At 35.3% G+C, this 22,216-nt stretch overlaps 1 protein-coding gene across 6 annotated transcripts in view; it reads left to right on the top strand.

Annotated features, from left to right (window-relative positions):
- LOC115220897 (unconventional myosin-XV) overlaps positions 1-18,899 on the top strand; it is a 455,449-nt gene extending 436,550 nt beyond the window's left edge. For 5 of the 6 annotated variants that reach the window (XM_036510509.1, XM_036510508.1, XM_029791093.2 and 2 more), the window contains 6 exons: positions 142-206; positions 1,730-1,869; positions 2,777-2,826; positions 4,297-4,374; positions 6,040-6,174; positions 7,339-7,581. In XM_036510509.1, coding sequence (XP_036366402.1) covers positions 142-206; positions 1,730-1,869; positions 2,777-2,826; positions 4,297-4,374; positions 6,040-6,174; positions 7,339-7,434 — 564 coding nt within the window. In that variant the 3' untranslated portion in view covers positions 7,435-7,581. Of the gene's footprint in view, positions 1-141; positions 207-1,729; positions 1,870-2,776; positions 2,827-4,296; positions 4,375-6,039; positions 6,175-7,338; positions 7,582-18,847 lie in introns of those variants that run through there. The other variant, XM_036510507.1, reaches the window with a different exon arrangement.
- The last annotated feature ends 3,317 nt before the right edge of the window (positions 18,900-22,216 follow it).

Genomic DNA, 22,216 nt, shown 5'->3' with positions numbered 1-22,216 from the left:
TATAATGATGTGTGTCTTGTTCCACAAGACTAATTTAGTCAATTTTAGAATCTCAAAGTTGTAGTATTGCTTTAGACTTGTCTGATTCTTTATTATTCTCACTTCCAGCTGTAAAACTGTTCTCTCATTTTTTTTTTGCAGACTGAACTTGCTGTGTTGGCTTCCCTCCTTCACCGCTCACAAGATCAGTCAACAATGCTTGAGATGTAAGTATTTTATTTCTCATTTTGATGTTTCATCTAGACCTATTGCCAGACTTTGGTGCCTGGGGGTGCTTCAGAATATTCTGGGTGGATAATAATTTGTAGTAATGCTAAAGTGAAGTCACTAAAATGGGGTAAATATGAGAGTGCACCATTGAATAGTGAGGAGGCTGTACTGTTCGGTACACCTCCTTAGTGACAGGCATGGTTTCATCCTCTACTCACATTTATGTATTTTTATCGGTGGTTTCCAGCTGGACTGATACAACGCCCAAGAGCATGTTTATGTTGCAGTGCCTTAAAATATTGTAAACTGTGGTTAAAGAGATAGTGATACCCAAGGGAAATATCAATTAGGGACACCCAATAGTTCAAAATTTAATTAATGCAATTGACAAAAAAATCTCAAAAGTCTGTATTCCAAAAATAAGGGTGTGGAGGGATAGAGAAAACACACTTAAGGCATAAAAGATTTTCCTCTGGAGTTTTATATTTTCTCCATTTGAGTAAATTAAGTAGATTGTAAACCTTAAGCTGGGTTGACCATATGGTTCAGATACCTGGTAGCCAGCTCTCAAGGATGGTCCTTTTCAGTGAGATCAAGACTGGTGGTATGCCTCATGGACATCCAAAACTTTGATTCCGTGATCATTTCAAGTGGTCCCTTATATTATGTGGTGTCCTTCCCAATCAGTTGGAGCCCTTTGCTGTTAATCAGAAAACATGGAGGTTCTTGAGCACTTTGATACCAAATGTAGGAGACTGTATGAAGAGAGGAGGAGATGTCTTCATCATCAGTGCTCCCAGTGCCACAGGATTTTTCTCATATCTCATATTGGCCTTGTCAGCCATGTCCATTCCCATGATAAACAATGTGCTGGGGGCAGAGGTGGATGAGTGTCTTGGATCAATGCTGTCATCACTTCAGATGAGCTGTTGTAAGCAAGTAAATATACGTTAAGCATAGGGAGATAGAATGATAAAGTCAGAGAAACATTGTTCAGAATCAGTTTTTCTCAGTTGATGCTGAAACTAGCAATTAAGCAATGTTAGAAGTGGTTACTGGATGAATGACTCTGGTTCTCCTCCACTGAAATCATACAAATTTCTTATAAACGACTAGAAGGAAAAAGTCTCATAAAAAAATTACTCTATTTTCTAAGAGAATGGACATCACACGTATGCTCACACACACATTTAAGGGTTCAGTCCTACTGTGTGGCACTTTGGGAAAGTGTCTTCTACTACAGCTCTAAACCAACCAAGGCTTTGTGAGTGGAATTTGTTAGCAGAAACCAAAAGAATCTTGTCACACACACACATACACACAGACACATACACACAGACACACAATATGTTTGATTGTGTCTTCTTGACATCACAATAGTTGTAAGAGAGTATCACCATAATATGATTAACACTAAATGTGTGTAGGGTAGTATTTAGGTTTCAAAGCTGTAATTATTGATAATATTTGTCAAGAATATTAGATTTTGATAACATATTTTCTTATTAATTTTTTTCAGAAAAGGCCTGAAAAATGTTCTCCCACGACAAGTCTTGGAGTCTAAAGCAGTGAAACCACAGCAGTGGCTTAATAAAATACATGAGGAAATAAACAGAATTGGTAGACTGAACCCAACTCAATGCAAAGCTCGTTTCTTAGGTAAGTCTTCACATATCTTTATATATAAAAGTGAAGTTGTGTGTCTGACTCCTACGATTTAGATTCCTAACTACTCCCACATTTTGCGGTGCAGTTTAACCAAAACCGGGTATCTTATAGTCGTGATTCATATCAAGCCCTTCTGGGTATTAGCGCGCGTCTACGATGAATCTACGATTTAAAAAAAAATTTACCGTCATTTTTTCCCATTTTTAATGCATTGTTTTGCTATTATATAAGGGAAGTAACTCTCTAAAAATGCTTATATAGTTATTTCCCTTACAAACCCGAGCAACGCCGGGGGATACTGCTAGTATATTATAAATAGAAATATACACATACTCATATTTTTGAACTGAACACACGTTATATTTGCTGCTGTAGAATTAATCCACAGCTCAGTTTAACAATACAATCTGGTTCTCGGGTACTTTTGGCAGAATCTACACTTTGTTGCAAGCATCTACACCCAGTCTCCAATTGGAGGCTAATTTCCTTCATTCCCCTTAATAGCATTAGATGTCATGAAAAGAGTCATAGGCCCTAAGTTGTTTTTCTATATATTGCAAGCTGAGGTAAACTACTGCTGTGTCTAACAGTTCAATATCCATCACTGAAGATGACCAAAATGAGGGCAAAGTCATGTGATCTGGTGGTCTCCAAGTTAGAATAGTAGGGTGTTCTCTCCCTGCTTGCAATATATATCGAGTGCAAACTGCACTGGATGACCAGCTGGAGGAGGCATCCTCCTGGGGTTAAAGTAGCAGTATCATCTGTTCTTATAGAACACCCAAGTTTAGATGGCAATAAACATTTACTTCTGAGAATCTTTAAGTTTCATAATTTACTGTATAGTGATAATTTCTTCATATTCCAAAGAAATCCTTAATCATTTCTCTTCTTTCAGATATTCTTTCAAAATGGAAATTATTTGGCTCAAGTTTCTTCAAACTAAAGGTAAATAATTTTGTGGTAAATTCTATATCTAGAGTTGTTGATTGTTAGAACATATAAATGGGGCACAGGCATGGCTGTGTGGTAAGAAATTTGCTTCCCAACCATATGGTTCTGGGTTCAGTCCCAGTACATGGCAAGTGTCTTTTACTATAGCCTCAGACCAACTAAAGCCTTGTGAGTGGATTTGGTAGATGGAAACTGAAAGAAGTCCGATGTATATATATATTTATTTATATGTATGTATGTTTGTCTTTGTGACTATCCACCACCACTTGACAACTGATGTTGGTTTGTTTACATCTCCATAACTTAGCAATTCAGTAAAAGAGACAAATAGAATACGTACCAAGCTTAAAGCAAAAGAGTACTAGGGTCAATTCATTCAGCTAAAAAAAAAATCTCTTCAATATGATGCCCCAGCTTGGCCACAGTCTAATGACTGAAACAAGTGAAAGACAAAAGATACATGCATACACCCATATACAAACATATTTATATACAAATACGCACACATATATTCTTTTCTACTCTAGGCATAAGGCCCGATATTTGGGGGGGGGGAGAAGGCCAGTCAATTAGATCAATCCCAGTACGCAACTGGTACTTAATTTATCGACCCTGAAAGGATGAAAGACAAAGTTGACCTCGGCGGAATTTGAACTCAGAACATAAAGACAGACGAAATACCGCTAAGTATTTCGCCCGGCATGCTAACGTTTCTGCCATACGCACACATATATTAATTGAAATATATCCTCATCATCGTCATTTAACATCCATTCTGACTGTCAGCTGAGGCATGGTTTTTACCACTGGAAGCCCTTCCTTATGCCAACCACTTAACAGAGTGTGCTGAGTACTTTTATGTGCCACTGGTAAGGCTGCATTTATGCAGCATCAGCAAGGGGGGGGGGGGTTAATGCAGCACAGGCACAGGTGCTTTTTAAGTGGCACCAGCACCTGAAAGGACAAGCTTGTATGTGTGGAAGACAGCAATTTCACTTAGCTTGACACATCTCATCAAGTACAGCAAATCGCCACATCTCCCAGTCCCTTGTCATTTCCTCAGTGAGGCCCAGCGTCCAAAGATCCCTTCTCACCACTTCATCCCTCATCTTCCTGAGTTTACCCTTTCCACAGGTACCCTCCAAAATTAGAGCTCGGCACTTCTTTATGCAGTTGCTCATCCATACACAAGATGTATAAGAAATATAGTCATCTCCATGTAAACGCCTGACTAAATCCAAACTTTACAAACATTAGAAGATGTGGCTGACAAATTTTGTCTTTGATTAAGCTGTCATTTTAATCAGTTGTACCAATACATGGGATGATGAACTACATTGGAAGAATGTATCCAAAAATATATTTTTATCAATTAGAAGTATTTGATTGTCTCTAATGAATCTTAACTAATTAAGCTATCAAATTTTTTTAAAAATTCTAATTCTGCTTTTCTTTTGGTTTTAGTCAATTCCACCCAACATAGGGGAATGCTTCCTTGCTGTCAACAAGAATGGAATACAAGTTATTGGCAAAGATGATCATGTGAGTATTTTTGTTAATTTTCTAAATTATGTTAAATTATTATTATTATTATTATTATCATTATCAGCAGCAGTATTGTTGAGGTGCCAAAGATTAGGTGTTAAGATACACTTATTTCCACATTCCTGGCAGTAACATCTGTTAACTCCCACCCACAATGCTTCTTTTAATTATAATTATGCCTCAGAGAACATGGAAAGTTTGTTATTTGATTTTGATGCTAGAATACAAAAAAGACATTGCAACTGAAAAGTGTAAGCGTACGAATTTTTGCTTAAAATATACAGCGTAGATCAATTATTTGATTTCTAGTTTCGAATTATGCTTCCCTATATTTCAACATATATAATGTATATGTATTTATATGTTTGTTTGTACGTATGTATACATAATGTGTCTGCATGTAAGTGTGTGTGTATATATATAAATATACATACTAGCTTTGAAGCCACCCCCTATGGAGGGCACCTTTGTGGTCTTTGACCCCACTATTGGGCCAGGACTTGGAAACATTCATTGTATATGTATCTCCTGGTATTAATTATCCGGTACCCCATTCCAAACTCCCTACCAGACATAAACCACACACCCATTACCCATACACTCAATACCTATACTTCACTCTCACCCATACCTAAACCCCATGTCCCATTAACTTGTTGTTCATTCAACATGTAACATGAATTTCATCTCTATAACAGTGTGTCAGTGTATCAACCCTTGGACTGCTTTCTCCATACAGCTAGTTCCTAGTTTGACTTACAGCTAAGTTTCTAGCTTTGAAAATGCCTCAGACACATGCAACATAATAATCCAACTGCTGATAACACTAAATTGTTCCAATCCTGTACAACATGCTCAATCAAATAAACCTAACAACAGATACAGGAATCAGAATGCTCTCTGGTTCAACCCAATTTTTGGTTCGCATGTTTTAACCAAGATTGCTGGAAAATTTTTTGCTACTTTGGATAAATGTTTTCCTAAATCTAATTGATATAATGCTATTTTTAATCAGCACACCATGTAGGTGTCCTATGCTAACTCTGCTAATTTAGAGCAGCTTATGCACTATATAAACAATAGTAAAATGTGAGAACAGTTCAATAACCCAACAACTGGATCTAGCAAACATACGTATCTAAATACCAACAAAAGAGATGAACAGCACCAATTATGGTCAAATTGTAATAGTAAAAATGCTTATGATATAGCTAACATGGTTACAATGTCAGAACTGTCATATATATATATATATATATATATATATACACACACACACACACATATCAATAAATATAATAAATGCTAATGCAGAGAAAAATCAAAATGCCCAGTGATGACCCTCTGTTACAAATCTTGTATATAAATATACCGTGCGTGCAAAGGAATGGCTGTATGTTTACATTGGGTAGACTGCTGATTCATTTAAGAATCACTATTGCAACCATGTCACCAGTTTTAAGAGAATCAATAAGAGACATTCAACATCTTTGGTCAATTTTGTATGGTGACTGAAGGAAAATAAAATTAAGTACAACATAACTACCTCACATTCTGTAAGGGTGGGCAAGAGTACCTAGGAAGAAGATGAAGATGGTAGTGATGGGGGTGCCAAACAAACTCATTCCTTCTGGTATATATTTTCTTTTTTTTTTTTTGCAGGTAACAATTGTATCCTATGAATTCAGTGAAATACTCTCAACCCGGCGTTATAATTCAGATAATAACAGAAGCTTCCTGGACATGAAGTTGGGTAATTTGATGGCTCAGAAAATATCCAGAGTTGAAACAGACGAAGTAAGTAATTTCATTTGTTTTATTTCATACACAAATCTTATTTCAGTTTTAAAATTTTTATGATTATTTTTTTCTTCCCATTTTTAATTTCTGACAATAAATTGAAAGTTGTATTTACTTTACAAGCCTACAGGTTCACTAAGCTGGAACTTATTTTGGTATCTGAATACATGACACACTCAGAATGGGATACTAGTCTTGCTGGTGGTAGTATCTATTTTCATCTGCGTAGACTGAGGCAAAATAAAATTAAGTGCTTTCCTTGCAAATACAGCATGCTACCTGGTCTAGTAATAAAACTTACAACCTTACGATTGAGTACCTAATGCCTTCAGATCACACACAATATGTGTTGAGAGTTGAAGACAAGGAAGAGTGACTGTGTAGTAAGAAGCTTTTTTCCCAGCTACATGGTTCTGGGTTCAGTTGTACTGCGTGGCGCCTTACTATAGCCTCAAGCCAACCAAAGCCTTGCGAGTCGATTTGGTTAAAGGAAACTGAAAGAAGCCCATCGTATATATACATATCAGTATATATCTATGTGTGTATGTCTGTGTACCCTCCCTCATTACCACTTGAAAATCGGTGTTGGTGTGTTTACATCCCCATAACTTAGCAGTTCAGAAAAAGACTGATAAAGTCCCAAGCTTAGAAAATAAGTATTGGGGTCGATTCATTTGACTAAAACTTCAAGGTAGTGCTCCATCATAGCCACAGTCTAATGACTGAAAACAAGTTAAAAAAAACAAAAAAAAAAAACATTCAACTAGATAAATCAAAGAAACGAGCCACTCTCAGCCCTAATGACAGTTGCAATGCATTGCAACTGCAGTCTTTGAAGTAATTGTGAAGTCTGATCAGAAATACCAGCCATTTCTCACACCCTAAATACTGTAGGACTGCTGGTCAGTTTCCCCACCCAACAACAATGATGCAGCAGTCTAAGGGGTTCAAGTTGGGAGCCAAAAACCCCACCTGTATCTTGTGTCATTATCTATCCTCTCCTGAATAACTTCATTTAAAAGAATGCCCACACACAGCGGTGCTGGGGAGGAGAGGGTTATTCTATCTTTTTTTTTAGACTGTCCTAGTTCTAGAAATTATTCACAAAATATAGTAACAATAAAAATCATGTTTTATCATATTTTTTTCTTTCTGTTGCAGTGCACAGCCATCTCAAACTTAATTGGCCAATATATGTATGTAATAAACCTAAACAAGAAGCGACAGGGTTCATTACAACCATCAGTTCCTTCCTGAAAGACAGCCGACATTTGCTACTGGACGTGTGTGTGTGTGTGTTTAAATATTTGCATATATGCATTCATCTGTATACATGTGTCGATATGTATGTGTGTATGTCTATTTACATATAAGTATATATACGTGTACATATATATAAACGTATAAGTATATATATGTACACATGCTAGGCAGACGTCAAACGTAGATGATATATGTATAAGTAAATATATGTATGAATATATATACATGTACGTATATATACATATAAGTGTGTGTGTGTGTATAGATACGTATATACATACATATATATACTTTGTGTGTGTGTGTGTGTGTGTATATATATATATATACACACTTATACATATATACGTACTTATACATATACACGAACTTATATATACATATACATACTTATGTGTATATATCTATACTTATAAGTAGACATATATACACGTATATATACTAATGTGTGTATATACTTAGTGTATGTATGCATATAAACACATGTAAATATACATATACTTATATAGACATATATGGATATACAGATAAGAACATACAAAAATATATATATACAACATCTACGTACATACATGTACATACATACATATACATACGTACATACATACATACATGTACATACATACATACACATACGTACATATGTACCTACATACACACGAACATACAGATCCATGTACATATGCACATACACACATACATACACACACGTATGCACACACACATACATATATATATATATATATATACATAAATGCGTATTAATATTTTATAAGCGATTATCATGCAAGGACTAAAGAAATTAGTCTAATGGATCATATAAGCCCTTGAACAGAAGTAGTATTTTCCCACTTCACACTTGCCGGGAAAACAAAGTGATGTGGGTTCGCGTCCCCATCATGCAGGAACAGCTACTTTTTTTCCCATTGTGGGCTTATATGCCCCATTATTAGACTGTTTTCTTTAGTCATTGCATGGTAATTGCTTATAAGCTATAAGCTTATAAAATACTATTGTTATTTACTGAACTGTAAAAATCGATGCCACTTAACAAAATAAAAAGGAAAACTTACATACATATATATATAGACGCATATTTTATATAGACACACATATGATGATTGTGTGTGTACATACACATATATGTATCCGAGAAAAGTTTAAATTAATCATCACTGCTTAAGAGAAGAGTTTCCTATCTTTGATATATTGTTGTGAAAAGAGCCATCCCACCCTCAAACACATTCCAAAGAAAAGAATGACAGAACAAAATTTTTTCCTTTTTTTCACTCAATATTTTCATATATAAAATCTATTTATTAATAACAACATATCTATTTGCAGATGTTGAATGTAAGATGGTGTAGGGGAAAAGAAAATTTATAGTAAACATATTTAATGATTAGCATTATAAACATACTAAAAGAACATGTAATATTTTCCTATTTGACAAAAAAAAAATAAATGCTGTGATTTCATGTTGCATAGTGAAACTAATATTATACAATGAAACAATGTTTATTGATTATATTTAACAACAATATCATTGCTAACACAAAGTCCTTATGGTTACAATTAATTAAAAGATATTTCTAGAAGTAATATTAATATGTAGTAGACACTTAAACAGACAAGTATGACCAATTATTCCAAGGGGCTAATATGGGTGGGAGAAATAATTATTTAATCATATCATACTTTATATATAAAAGTACACTTGGTGCAAAGAATATTCCATGACTGCTCTGTGTAACAGACTGCTTTAGTAAAACAAAAAAACAACAAAAAAAATCATCACAGAAAGGTTAATTGTGGAATTTACAGGTAATGCAATGGATAAATCATTTTAATTTCCTCAACTGTTTTTTTTTTATAGATCTTTCTACATCTTTTAACAGAAAATGTCCATCTCATGAAAGAGTAAATTATATCACACATACTTGCATACACCATACAATGATGAATGAGCTTAATATAAGAAAAAACTAATTTTATAAGTAAAGTGCCTTCTTTTTCCTCGTTCAAAAATAGGTATTTGAATTTTACATATAAGTAGGTTTGTTTTTATGTTGAGTAGTACTCTTTGTAGAGTACATATTAATCCTTTTACAAAAAGAAAAGTGACAGTGACTTCAAAGTTTCAGCCAGCTAACTTTCAGCAGTCTGTCCAAAGTCACTGCTCTTTTTGTAAAAGTATAATTAGTGTGTGTGTGTATGTGTAAGCATAATCGATCACATATATTTAATATATATGCTTTGTGTATTTGGTGGTAGTTTGCGATTTGTTGTTGTAAATACACAAAGTATATACGTTAAGTATATGTGGTCGATAATGTTTATTATCCTAGTACAGCTTCTATTTCATATTTGCGGTGGGCACATTTCTTTGACAAGAAAGAGCAACAAAATAACACAAATAGGTATGGACTTAAATCTACGAAAAATCCACCCCCAATCATGGAATTAGAACCTTTCGAAAAGGACCTCTTCACACTCGTTAGATTAAATTTCGTAAAATCAGTAACACACTCCAGAAAATTATGAATGACAAAATTAAAAATACTAGGAATTCAACAGACTACTTTCAAATAGTATTACAGATACATATAGAAAAACAAAAAACAAATGGTAACTTATACAAAGTGGTGAATATCGAAGCAAGAAGTCAGCCCTTTAAGGGTAATAAAGACAATTAGTAATGCCAATGGTGCTGAAATAAATAACAAAACTAAATGCAACTGTAAAGACCAGAGTTGCTGTCCTTTAGAAGGAAATTGTCTGGTGAAAGGAATTGTATATAGGGCCAAAGTCCAAATGGATAACACACATGCATGTAAGATATACATAGGTGCCATGAAAAGTTCCTTCAAACATTATATATATATATATATATATGATTGTTAAACAGGACATCAAATATTAAGGCAAGGTAAACATCTCAAGTCATATACAATATTACTACAGGAAGAAATTCAAAATCTTACAGCTGTTTCTGTGATATCCCCAAGTATGGGATATTCTGTCAGCAAAGATAAATTGGGAAAAATATAGAAAATGAGAATGGTGTATATGAATATGGTGACAATATAGAGGAAAGGAGTAAAAGAATAAAGTGATGTAGAGAACAAGAAAAGAAGCATAAAAGTTCATAGTTCAACTTTCTGCAGTTATAGAAACCAAAGTATGAGTCCTTAGGTGCAGTCCTGATATAGTAGACATCCCAAGAAAAGTTGAACTATGAACTTTTATGCTTTTTACTTCCTTCTTTCCATCTCATTCTTTTACTCCCTTCCTCTATGTTGTCATCTTATTGATATATACCATTCTCATTTTCCATATTTTTCCCCCAATTTGTCTCTGATGACGGAATATCTTATACTCAGGGATATCCCAGAAACAGCTGTAAGATTTTGAATTTCTTCCTGTAATAATATTGTATATGACTTGAGATGTTTGCCTTGCCTTAATGTTTGACATCCTGTTTAACAATTATATATCCACTGCATTGGAAATCTACAATGGCTCCATAACTATCATCTCGGCTATAACCTTGGAGCCCCAGTAATCCGTTACAGCACTTATATAGCGTATCTAATCATTTAGATCACTATACTTTGATATATCCTTCATGTCACATACTATTTAACTGTGGTCCTTTAGTAAGATTTGCTGGAGATATTTTTACAATAACAATTAATTAAAAGATAAACACAATATGTGTTATTTTGTGTCTTCAAAGCTAGTATTCTTTGAATTAAATAAAAGTATGTTATACTGCAGAACCATTCTCACTATGGTATGAATGCAGGATGAAAATAGTAACCAAAAGTCAATCTTAGGAAAGAGTAACATTTTTGGGGTTTTTTTGTTGTTTTGTTTTTTTCGCTATTAAAGTTACATTTATGGTCTAAAATAAGGGACAGAAAATGTTCAACACAAAACTGGTCTGGTACCACATTCTTTTCCCCACAAAGACTATAATGTAAATTTTCTACAGTTTGAAAACCTCAAAGCTGTATTCCTAACATTCTGTAGTATTAATGAGTAAAAGAGTGTTATGGTTAGGTTAATTCACAGGAAAAGAAAGAAAAAACCCAAGATGTTTATGAAAAAAAAGAAAGCATAGAAGATATACGGGTTGTTGTCATTGTGTGTTTGATTTGAAGGTCCATGCTCAACTCATTTTTTGGGACCCATTGCTTTTACTGTTATTTTATATATTTATTTGTTCTCAACACAAGTTTTTTTTTAAATTTTCAATTGTGGAAACCACTTTTTGCTAAACAAAATCATAAAAGAAATAATGTGATCTGACTTCTAATTATCAGCCATTTGATACATTGAACCTATTGATAATTTGTTAGTGAAACATATGTACCAAAAATATTCCTGTCTATTCTATCAAAAAAAAAAAAAGTGTCCTTTCTATTGAACAAAAATAAAATTAATATATATTTTATATTCACTGAAATATTATTTTTACCATGTCCAAATACTAAGCATATTTTTGCACAATATATGTCTACATTAATGTATATTTTCAGTGTACTTCAACTCAACTATATTTGTACAGTTAACAATTTACATCAATAAATAATATAAAACTACTGTGTTTATATTTATTTTTTTTAATTAAGAATCTCATTCGATCATTGGTACTTCTGAGTTCAATCTCATTGCAAGGCACTTTAAGCAAATGCCTTCTGTTATATCCAAAATATCTTATGAGCAGAATTTAGTTGATGAAAACTATAGAAGTACATCATGAGTATGTGTAGAAACATACATATAAATAGTTCGGGATATATATTCACCTTTGTAAACTGGTGCTATGTTCCTTTATGTTAACGAGCAGGACAACCCAAAAGTGTAGCCTGTGTTATGTCTGTATGGAAAGACAGTTGCTCATCTGCTTCTCATTGATTGGAATATAATGATTACTTAATGCACTTTATATAATTTATATACTTTATGCCCAACGGTATAGACTCAATACACAACACTGTCCCTCTTTCTCTTTACTCATTACCTTACCCTCTTTTTCTCCCCTTTTTTCTTTCGCTCTTCACCTTTCCCTTCAACTAATCATGTGAAAGTGTTACAGATGGATTAAGTAAGGGGAAAAAAAAATTTAGTCAAAAAAAGTTTACACGTTTCACTCACTACCACCTATCTTCCCTTTCCTCCTCCTTCAACTAATCACATGGGAGTACTACTGGCAGGCTAATTGATGGAGTGACAAACAAAATTATTATAAGACTAGCTGACCCTGTGCTGTCAAAAATGATGCCTGATTGTAGTATTTTATATATAAATATGGATGGTAAATCAAATTAATACACTTGTCAATGTTGTCTAGTGGTTGTCTTTTGAGATGTGACATCAATCATCGTTTGTTACTGAAAGAACACTGGTTCACACATACATTCAAATACTTCCCTTGTACACAAACACACACATATACTCACACAGAGTTGAAATGCTGTTTGATTTTTTTTTTCAGCATTGAATGTTCACCGTCCCACTTCCAGTGCACACACACACAAACATTCACATACTCCCCTTTTACATACACACACGCATATACTCACAGAGTTGAAACACACTACCAGTTTACCATCACCTCCTCCTTTGTCATTGATATGTTGTGATGGAGAAAAACGAGAGTAGTATTATAGTAGATGATTGAATAAAATAAGTAAACTGATATAAGTACTGGATAATTATGTTCAACAAAAACCTTTGAAATTGTTGCCCCTTTTATGGTCACAATCCAATGACAAAACCTAATAAAAAAAAATGCAGATATTCAAATCTATAAATCATTCCACAGGTCTTAACATGAAAACAAATGTCACATACAAAGTTAAAATAACTATATAAAGGATTTAGTGAAAATATAAAACCTGTTACTTTGGAATTTGAACACGATTTAGCATTATAATCATTTAATGTCCACACTCCTTGCTGGCTTGGGTTGGACAGTTTGATCAGGGCTGGTAAGTTAAAGGGCTGCAACAAACTCTACTCTGATTTGGCATGGTTTCTACAGCTGGATGCTCTTCTTAACACCAACCACTCCAAGAGTGTAATGGGTACTTTTATGTGCTTTTTACAGGACACCGGCAATAACTACAATTCACGGTTGCCATTTACATGGTAACAACCATGACTATGACGCATGGGTGCTATTTATATGGCACCGGCAGCAACCACAACTATGATTCACGGATGCCATTTACATGACACAGGCAATGACCACGATTCACGGGTGCCCTTTACATGGTACCAGCAATAATCACAACTACAATTCACAGGTGCCATGTAAATGGCACCTTCAATGATCTTGACTAAGATTCATGAGTGTCATTTACATGGTACCAGCAATGACCACAACAACAATTCATGGGTGCCATTTATATGGCACTATCAACAACCATGACTACGATTCATGGGTGCCATTTACATGGTACCAGCAATGACCACAACTACAATTCACGGGTGCCATTTATATGGCACCATCAACAACCATGACTACGATTCATGGGTGCCATTTACATGGCTCTGACAATGGCCATCATTACTATTTCATGGGTGCTATTTACATGGCACTTTCAATAACCACAACTACAATTTCACTTGGCTTGACAAGTCTTCTCACACAAATGTTAAAGTGTATCCAAATTCCAAAGCAGATATAAAATGAAAAATCAATTATAAGCTCGTCTTTTACAACTTAATTTTGCAACTCAGTTCAGTATAAATAAACCCATTAACTAACAACTTTAATTTCTATTCAAAGCTGAAAATATGGAAGTTTCTAACTTTGCACAAATTCTTCTTGCTACACACACTAAATGAAATAAAGGCTCCACAATTTTTCATTGGATCAAACCTCTCATCCCTCAATGACAGATAAAATGGGCAACAGTATTACTGAACTGGGATTAGTTGAAAACAAATCTTCGCTAAACTACTGTATAATAAATATACATATAAAAAACGGGAGCTTAAGTGAGACACTTCACCCTAGTTTTGTCATTTGATACTCAGTAGTTCTTCATTCTACAGAAAACTGTCTGAACAAGGTTAAAGTTAGGATATCTTTTAGGGTGTAACCCAGTGAGAAAATGTCAAAGAAAGAATATGAGGGGATGCTGAAAAGCTCCTGGCTTTAAGGGTATTCTGAAAGGCCTGGATGGAGGCCCAACCTTCCAAATCCTTCTAAAGCTAAGAAAAACTGAAGGACCACTGCAATAAGTTTGTGAATCTGAAAGGGGAATATGTTGAATAAAATCATAATTAACTGTATTTGTATTTTCTTTTACCCAAAGCTAAGAACTTTTCAGCATGTAATGATTGAAATATACAGTAATTTATAATGCCTAGAAGTTAAGAGTTTACAACAAACAACCAAAGGTCAAGAGTTCAAATCCAAACTTCAAATGGAAACAAAATAAAAAAATAATTTTTGTAGTCAGTCTGGTCACTAAAGACTTCAGCCTTATGTAGGATACATTAAAATTATATGATCATAGTGATCATAGCATGTCAGAGATAAAATCATTGACACACTCAGCTTACTTCAGTTCCATTAACTTAATTGGAACACCATGAATGTTCAACAACTTTGTGTTTTGCTGCCTCTAAAAATTCTATATAAATATTTTTATATCTGCTTCAGTCTATGCCTGGGGCATGATGTGGACAATACTTCTTGAGACAGTATTGAACAGCTGAATTTTGTTTCTAATACTAACCTTTATTTGTTTTTCAAGTAAGGTACTTTATTCCACATTTCATGTTAAACCATTAAGCTACCGGACATATCCAACATAAACAGATCGAGTCAATGTACAGTTTCTATCTGCCAAACTTTACTAACAAGACATCGATCAACCTAAGGCTGTAGTAGACAGAGCAGGAGACACTTGCCCAAGGTACCATGTAGAAGGATCAAACCTGAAACCACAAGACTGCACTTAGCTTTACAGCATGTCGTCAGATGCTGAACCTGTTGGCTTATGGTCTCTGTAGCAAGTGGCCTCTCTAGAAAATGGAGGAGGAAAAGACTTCATTACTCGGTCATCAACAGGGGATTGTCTTCCTTTGGCTGTCATTTGTGAGTGACCCTGTTATTGTGTGGGTCCCAGTAGATCAGCAGGAATTTCCTGAATTACAAGCATGCATGGTCTGAATACTTCCATTCTGGAATGAAGGATGTTCCCCAGGTTGAGTGAGTCCTTTAGTATCCTCACCCATTCAACTATGCACACTTTACAATGCTTGTTCTCATTTATGTAGGGGCCTGAACTTTTTAGGATTCTCCATGATATTACTTGTGGAATTCCATTGTCCTTCAGCTGCCATACATGGCTGGCTAATGACGTAACATATCTCCTTTCCAATATCCTGAAGGAGGATCCATGGTTGGAGAGGTGTTGCTTGAATATGTTACTAGAGCATCCAATGTATATCCATGCTTGGGTGTTGGCAATGTTGTATCTGCTGGTGTTGAAGCTGCTGCTACCACTGGTGTTAGCATTATTGAAGGTGGTGATGGTGTTGGAGTAACAAAGTATTTTCCGCCTCCATTTTCTAGAGACGCCACATGCTAGAGAGGCCATAAACCAACAGGTTTGGGATCTGACGATATGCTGTAAAGCTAAGTGCTTTGTGGACGTGAAACCCAGGATAATCCCAGAAACCAGCCTTATCTAACTTTATATTTATTTCCGTCCTTCTCTGAGTCACTAAGAAGAAAGATGCAAAGTGGTTGGTCTTAGGAAGGATATCCAGCTGTAAAAACCTTGCCAAAAGAAACACAGTAGCCTAGAGTAGTTTTCTACTAGGCTGCCTCCTGTTAACCATCCTACCCATGCATACATGGAAGGTGGACATTAAACAATGAAGATGATGGTGGTATATATCACCCCCACATATAGGATGGCAGTCCCTCACATTGTTACTCATTTTTGCCAGGTGAGTGGAGCTAAACTCAGTGGAGCTAAACTCAGAACCATTTGGTTGAGAAGCAAGTTTCTTAACACACAACCATGCCTATAACGATGTTTTAATTTCTTAGTCACACAAAGAAGGCAAGCACCCACTACCCTTTTTCAGGGATTCCAAGATTTATCAGAGAAAAAGATTTGACTTGAATACTTAGAATGAATTTCTGTAAAGGCATGAAAGGATCAGAGGGTGATGTTAGACCAGGTGGTATATTAAGTCTACCACCCCATAAAGATCGTCTCACTAACAGGCTTTCTAATAGTGCCAGCCTGCCAAATTTCACTCATAAAAGGTCATCAGATGACCTAAGGCCTATGGTTGTGGGAATCAAACTCAAAACCATACAGTTACAGTGAACAGTTTTTGAACATGGACCCATGTATGTGTCCACTATTTACACCTGAGGTTCTCAATTAGGGTCCATATGGCCCTTGGGTGTCCAAATAAGATTTTGTTGTTAAAGTTTATGAGCAAGAAATTGGTTACAATTCTACAATACATAAAATATCTCAATTTTTTTTTACAATTTCTAATAATATTTAACTAGTCAATATCCATCGCTACACTGCCGGGTAATAACCTAGTCAAGCTGAAATACATCCTTCACAGAAGCCCACAACAATGATCACATTGATATACTCAACAACAATGTTTTCTTTTTTTTTTATACATTTTAATTCTATCTTGCATTGTCTATATGTTGAAAAAAACACACACAAAGAACCTAAGAAATAACTATATGTATTTTATATGCTCATATTTACTTTTTTGAAGTGTGTTGCATTGTGTTGACAGACTTAAACTTAAAATTCCAATGTTTTAAATCAAAGCTTATTAGTTACTATGGCGGACAACACTACCTATCTTTCACATACACATGCATTTTCTCTCTTTCCCCTCTCTTTCTCTCAGTGCATTTCTCTCACAACTTTGTCTCCTTCCTTCTTCCCTTCTAAATATACGTTGTAATGGGGGCTATCTCCACTTTTTATTCCTGTTTTTCCCTCCTTCTACATAAATGTTGTGACAGACAGACAGACAGACAGATGGAGATCAGCTTCTCTTTTATAATATAAGATCAAAAACACAGAGAAGTTTTTTAAAACATTGAATCACTAGAGGGACCAGTGGAGTAAAATAGTAATGACAAGAGTCCATAGGTAAAAACAATGTTTGATAACCACTGATTTACATGAACATATAATTACAGAGATCTGCAAAACATTGTCATCCAATCTAACACTGAAGAAAAATAATGCAAATATAAAAGAAATGTAATATCTACTTAAAGGTTTCTATTAATGTTTTTATTTCCTTGTTTTTGTAAAACTATCATTTTTACAACACAAATGTATCAAAGACTGCAGAGAGAAACTAATAGCTTCAAGTTTCTAGTGCACTTAGTCATGTTGGTATATATTAAGGTAGTAGTTAAAATTTGAAGAGACTGCAGTTAAATTTTCCTTCCCCACCCATTTATTGTTCAAGTCTAGTAAGTTCTGCAGTGGAATAACCATTGTCAATAAGCATCCATGCTTTACAGAGTCTCATTAAGTTAATTGCAGTCTCAAACTAAACTTGATGACATCATATTGATACAATTGATGCTAGATTTATATTTCAAGTTAGAGTGAGATCAGGAATCAAGAGAAGAATGAAATCTCCCTGGTGACATGGAAGCCAGACAGCCTGTTTGGTGATAAAGTGGGTGGGATTGTAGTTGTTTCTTTATTGAACAAATTCATGCCCAAATGATCAGTCAAACCACAATGATCCCATATTTTTTACATGCTTAATGTAACTAGGGCTACATTATCAATGTGTTATTTATTTCGCTTTTAAGATGAGAAAGGTGTGATTGAGAGGAGATTTGGCTTATTGTGAGGACAGTGAAGTTGTTAGGTTGCAACTAAGCTCTGATCGAGTAGACTAATAAGCAAAGGCATTCCAAGCATGACAATCCAACCGTTTTTTGTTTTTTTTTTGTTTGCAGACAGTATGTCTAGGACCACAGATATATAGCTTCTCTAAAACAAGAACCTCCTCTACTGCCCCTTCCACATCTTGCATACTTTAACATAAAGCTTCAGGTTTCATTGTCTTGTGAGTTGCATGGCAACCTCACTAGTGCCAGTGACACTAATATATATATATATATATATATATATATATGTAGGGAAAGTTTACGAAAATAAACAAAAGACGAAGGCAGGAGGTGTACAAACAAACAGATGTATTAGTATAGTGCTCAGGAATAGAAAAAGTCTTTTACGTTTCGAGCCTATGCTCTTCTACAGAAAGATACATAGAAAAAAACAAGGAGAGAAACAAGGAGAGAAAAAAATGTGTGTAGTAGCTAACGATCTATCATGGCGTCTGACTTTGGACAGAATATATATGTATATATGTGTGTGTGTGTGTATATATATATATATATAATATATATATATATATATAAATACAGAGCAAATAATTCATGAAAAAATAATTTGTGAAGATACCATTGATTCTGTTATTATCTAGTATCTTTGCAAATTACTTTTTGTGAGTTGTTTTCTTTTCTTGTGAATTATTTGCTCTGTATTGAAATTATTTTCACACTGGTGGCTGCCATGATTTTGGTGCAAAACAAGTCAGTTGCAGTGCAGACTTCAATATGATGGGTTGAAAGTCTCTATCATGGTAACATATGCTGAGGAAGCTGAGGCTATTTTTGCCAGTGTAAAAACCGGTCCATGTGAATCCAAATACTTAATGTACAATGGGAGATTGTCTTAGTCCGTTTGACTTCAGACGTTTGATCTCTGTAGTTATTATGAGTGTATTTTGACAATTCAAATAAGAGGTTTGACTTTTATTTCCATCAGGCATACATACTTAGTATATCCTTTGATTAATTATCCACAGGAGTGGCTGTGTGGTAAGTAGCTTGCTAACCAACCACATGGTTCCGGGTTCAGTCCCACTGCGTGGCATCTTGGGCAAGTGTCTTCTGCTATAGCCCCGGGCTGACCAATGCCTTGTGAGTGGATTTGGTAGATGGAAACTGAAAGAAGCCTGTCGTATATATATATATGTGTGTGTATGTGTTTGTGTTTTTCCCCCTAGCATTGCTTGACAACCGATGCTGGTGTGCTTACGTCCCCGTCACTTAGCGGTTCGGCAAATGAGACCGATAGAATAAGTACTGGGCTTACAAAGAATAAGTCCCGGGGTCGATTTGCTCGACTAAAGGCGGTGCTCCAGCATGGCCGCAGTCAAATGACTGAAACAAGTAAAAGAAAAGAAAAGAATAAAATAAGCGATAATAAATCTCTGAGTGAGGTATAAACAGTAGCTGCACGACATCGCGAAGTATATTTGCCACTTAAATGTGGCTAACCCTTAAGGGTGGATGCTACTGTAGTTTGTAGCCCCAGGAGGACACCTCCTCCAGTTGGCTATTGACACACTTTCTGTGACCTATCAGTATTTGCAAAGGGAAGCCATCTTGCCCATCTCCAACCTGACGTGATACACACGGACCCGAGTTTCTGGGTAATAACCCATCATCAGTATGTGACAATCACCAGTTGTCGGTGTGAAGTGGTTCCCAATGCAAATATAAATATATATATATATATATATATATATATATATATATATATATCCTTTTTCCAGTGAAGAAAAGTCACTGATCTTGAAAAAGTGTAAACAAGCAATAATAAATCTCTGAGCGAGGTATAAACAGTAGCCGCATGACATCGTGAAGCATATTTGTCACTTAAATGTGGCTAACCTTTAAGGGTGGATGATACTGTAGCCCCAGGGAACCACTTCACATCGACAACCAGTGATTCTCATATGCTGATGACGGGCCAATACCCAGAAACTCAGGTCTCTGTGTATCACGTCAGGCTGGAGATGGGAAGGATGGCTTCCCTTTGCAAATACTGATAGGGCACAGAAAGTGTGTCAATAGCCATCTGGAGGAGGTGTCCTCCTGGGGCTACAAGTTACAGTAGCATCCACCCTTAAGGGTTAGCCACATTTAAGTGGCAAATATATTTCATTATATATATATATATATATATATATATATATATATATATATATGTTGCTAAACAGTTGACATTAATCCATAAAAACCATACCAAAGCAGATACTGGAACATGATGCAGTCCTTGGATCCATCACTGTCCAACCCATGCCAGCATAGAACATGGGTGTTAAATGAGGATGAATACAATGTGATCTAAGGAAGATTAGCCAGCTATTTCTAGCACATCAGGCAACTACATACAAGATCCATTTTGTAATTATTCAGAAACAGTGGAAGAGATGAAAGGGAAATAATACAGAGGTAAACCAGAGATTGAAGGTAATGTTTTTAGGGGACTTTTGGCAATGAATGAAAGTTTTGGAAGAAAGTTTTACCAGTTAACTTGAGTGAACTGAATGGTGATGAGTTCAAGCCTTATGAAATACTAGATATTAGTATTTAAATTAGAATTAAAATATCTCGAGTTTTAACAATAAAATAGAAATATCAGCTTCAACAAGGTAAGAGTGACCTTTACTTGGGAGTAGTTCCAACTAAGATATGTGGACAGAACTGTAACCTTCCTCTACAGATGAACATAATATGTATTTTGATAGACATGAATGTTGCTAAGTATCATTATCATCAGAGAAGTATGTGAAAGGAAACTTTGTTGATAAAATGATAGTTTTAACTTTCTAAAGTCACTTGGGGGCTGTTGTTGGAAATTAATATTATGAGTTTATGCACAGAATAAAGTGTCTACAACAGAACGGAAGGAATTGAAAATATTTACATCCGTTTTTTATGTCAACATAACAATATGGAAAGAGGGTATCAGAGCATTTCCTTTCAAAGTATTTAAACTTTGCTCCACCCTGATTATTTCCACCCATTCTTATAGAATGCAAGGTAACCATGTATCTCCTCTGCAGCAAGAATCCTTTTCCTACCCATTCCTTCATACTTTACCCTCTCAACACCCAGCCTCTCCCTCTCTTCTATAATCCCCATCAGTTGAAGGGGAATTTTAATCTCAAGAGCTACATGGTGACCCTCACTAGTGCTGCTGGCAGCAAAATGCACCCAGACATGCTGAAAGTGGTTGGAATTAGGAAGGGCATTTGGCAGTAGGAACCATGTCAAAGCAGGCATTGGAACACAACATAGTCCTCGGACAATTGGCACCTGTTGAACCATTCAGCTGTTGCCAGTACAGAAGACATCATCATCAACATCATCAATTAGCATCTGCTTTCCATGCTGGCATGGGTTTCATGATTAGACCAAAGCTAGTAAGCTGGAGAGCTGCACCAGACTCCAATCTGATTTAGCATGATTTCTATGACTCAATGCCTTTCCTAACACCAACCACTCCAAGAGTGTAATGGGTGCATTTTATGTGCCACCAGCATGGGGGCAAGTTATGTGACACTGGCATCGGCCATGGTTACAATTTCTATTTCTATATAGTAACACTTCTAATTATTACAAAGAGAAAAATTTTAAATCACAATTAACCTTCAATAAAGGAGAGATATTTCCTAAGAAAGCATACTTAATATATATATATGCATATAGCCACAGGATTGGCTGAGTGGTAAGTAGCTTGCTTACCAACCACATGGTTCCAAGTTCAGTCCCACTGGATGGCACCTTGGGCACGTGTCTTCCACTCTAGCCTCGGACTAGATTTGGTAGATGGAAACTGAAAGAAGCTTGTTGTATATATATATATAT

The sequence above is a fragment of the Octopus sinensis genome, linkage group LG17, assembly GCF_006345805.1.
Source record: "Octopus sinensis linkage group LG17, ASM634580v1, whole genome shotgun sequence".
Classification (NCBI taxonomy): domain Eukaryota; kingdom Metazoa; phylum Mollusca; class Cephalopoda; order Octopoda; family Octopodidae; genus Octopus; species Octopus sinensis.
This window is presented reverse-complemented; position numbering and strand designations above follow the sequence as displayed.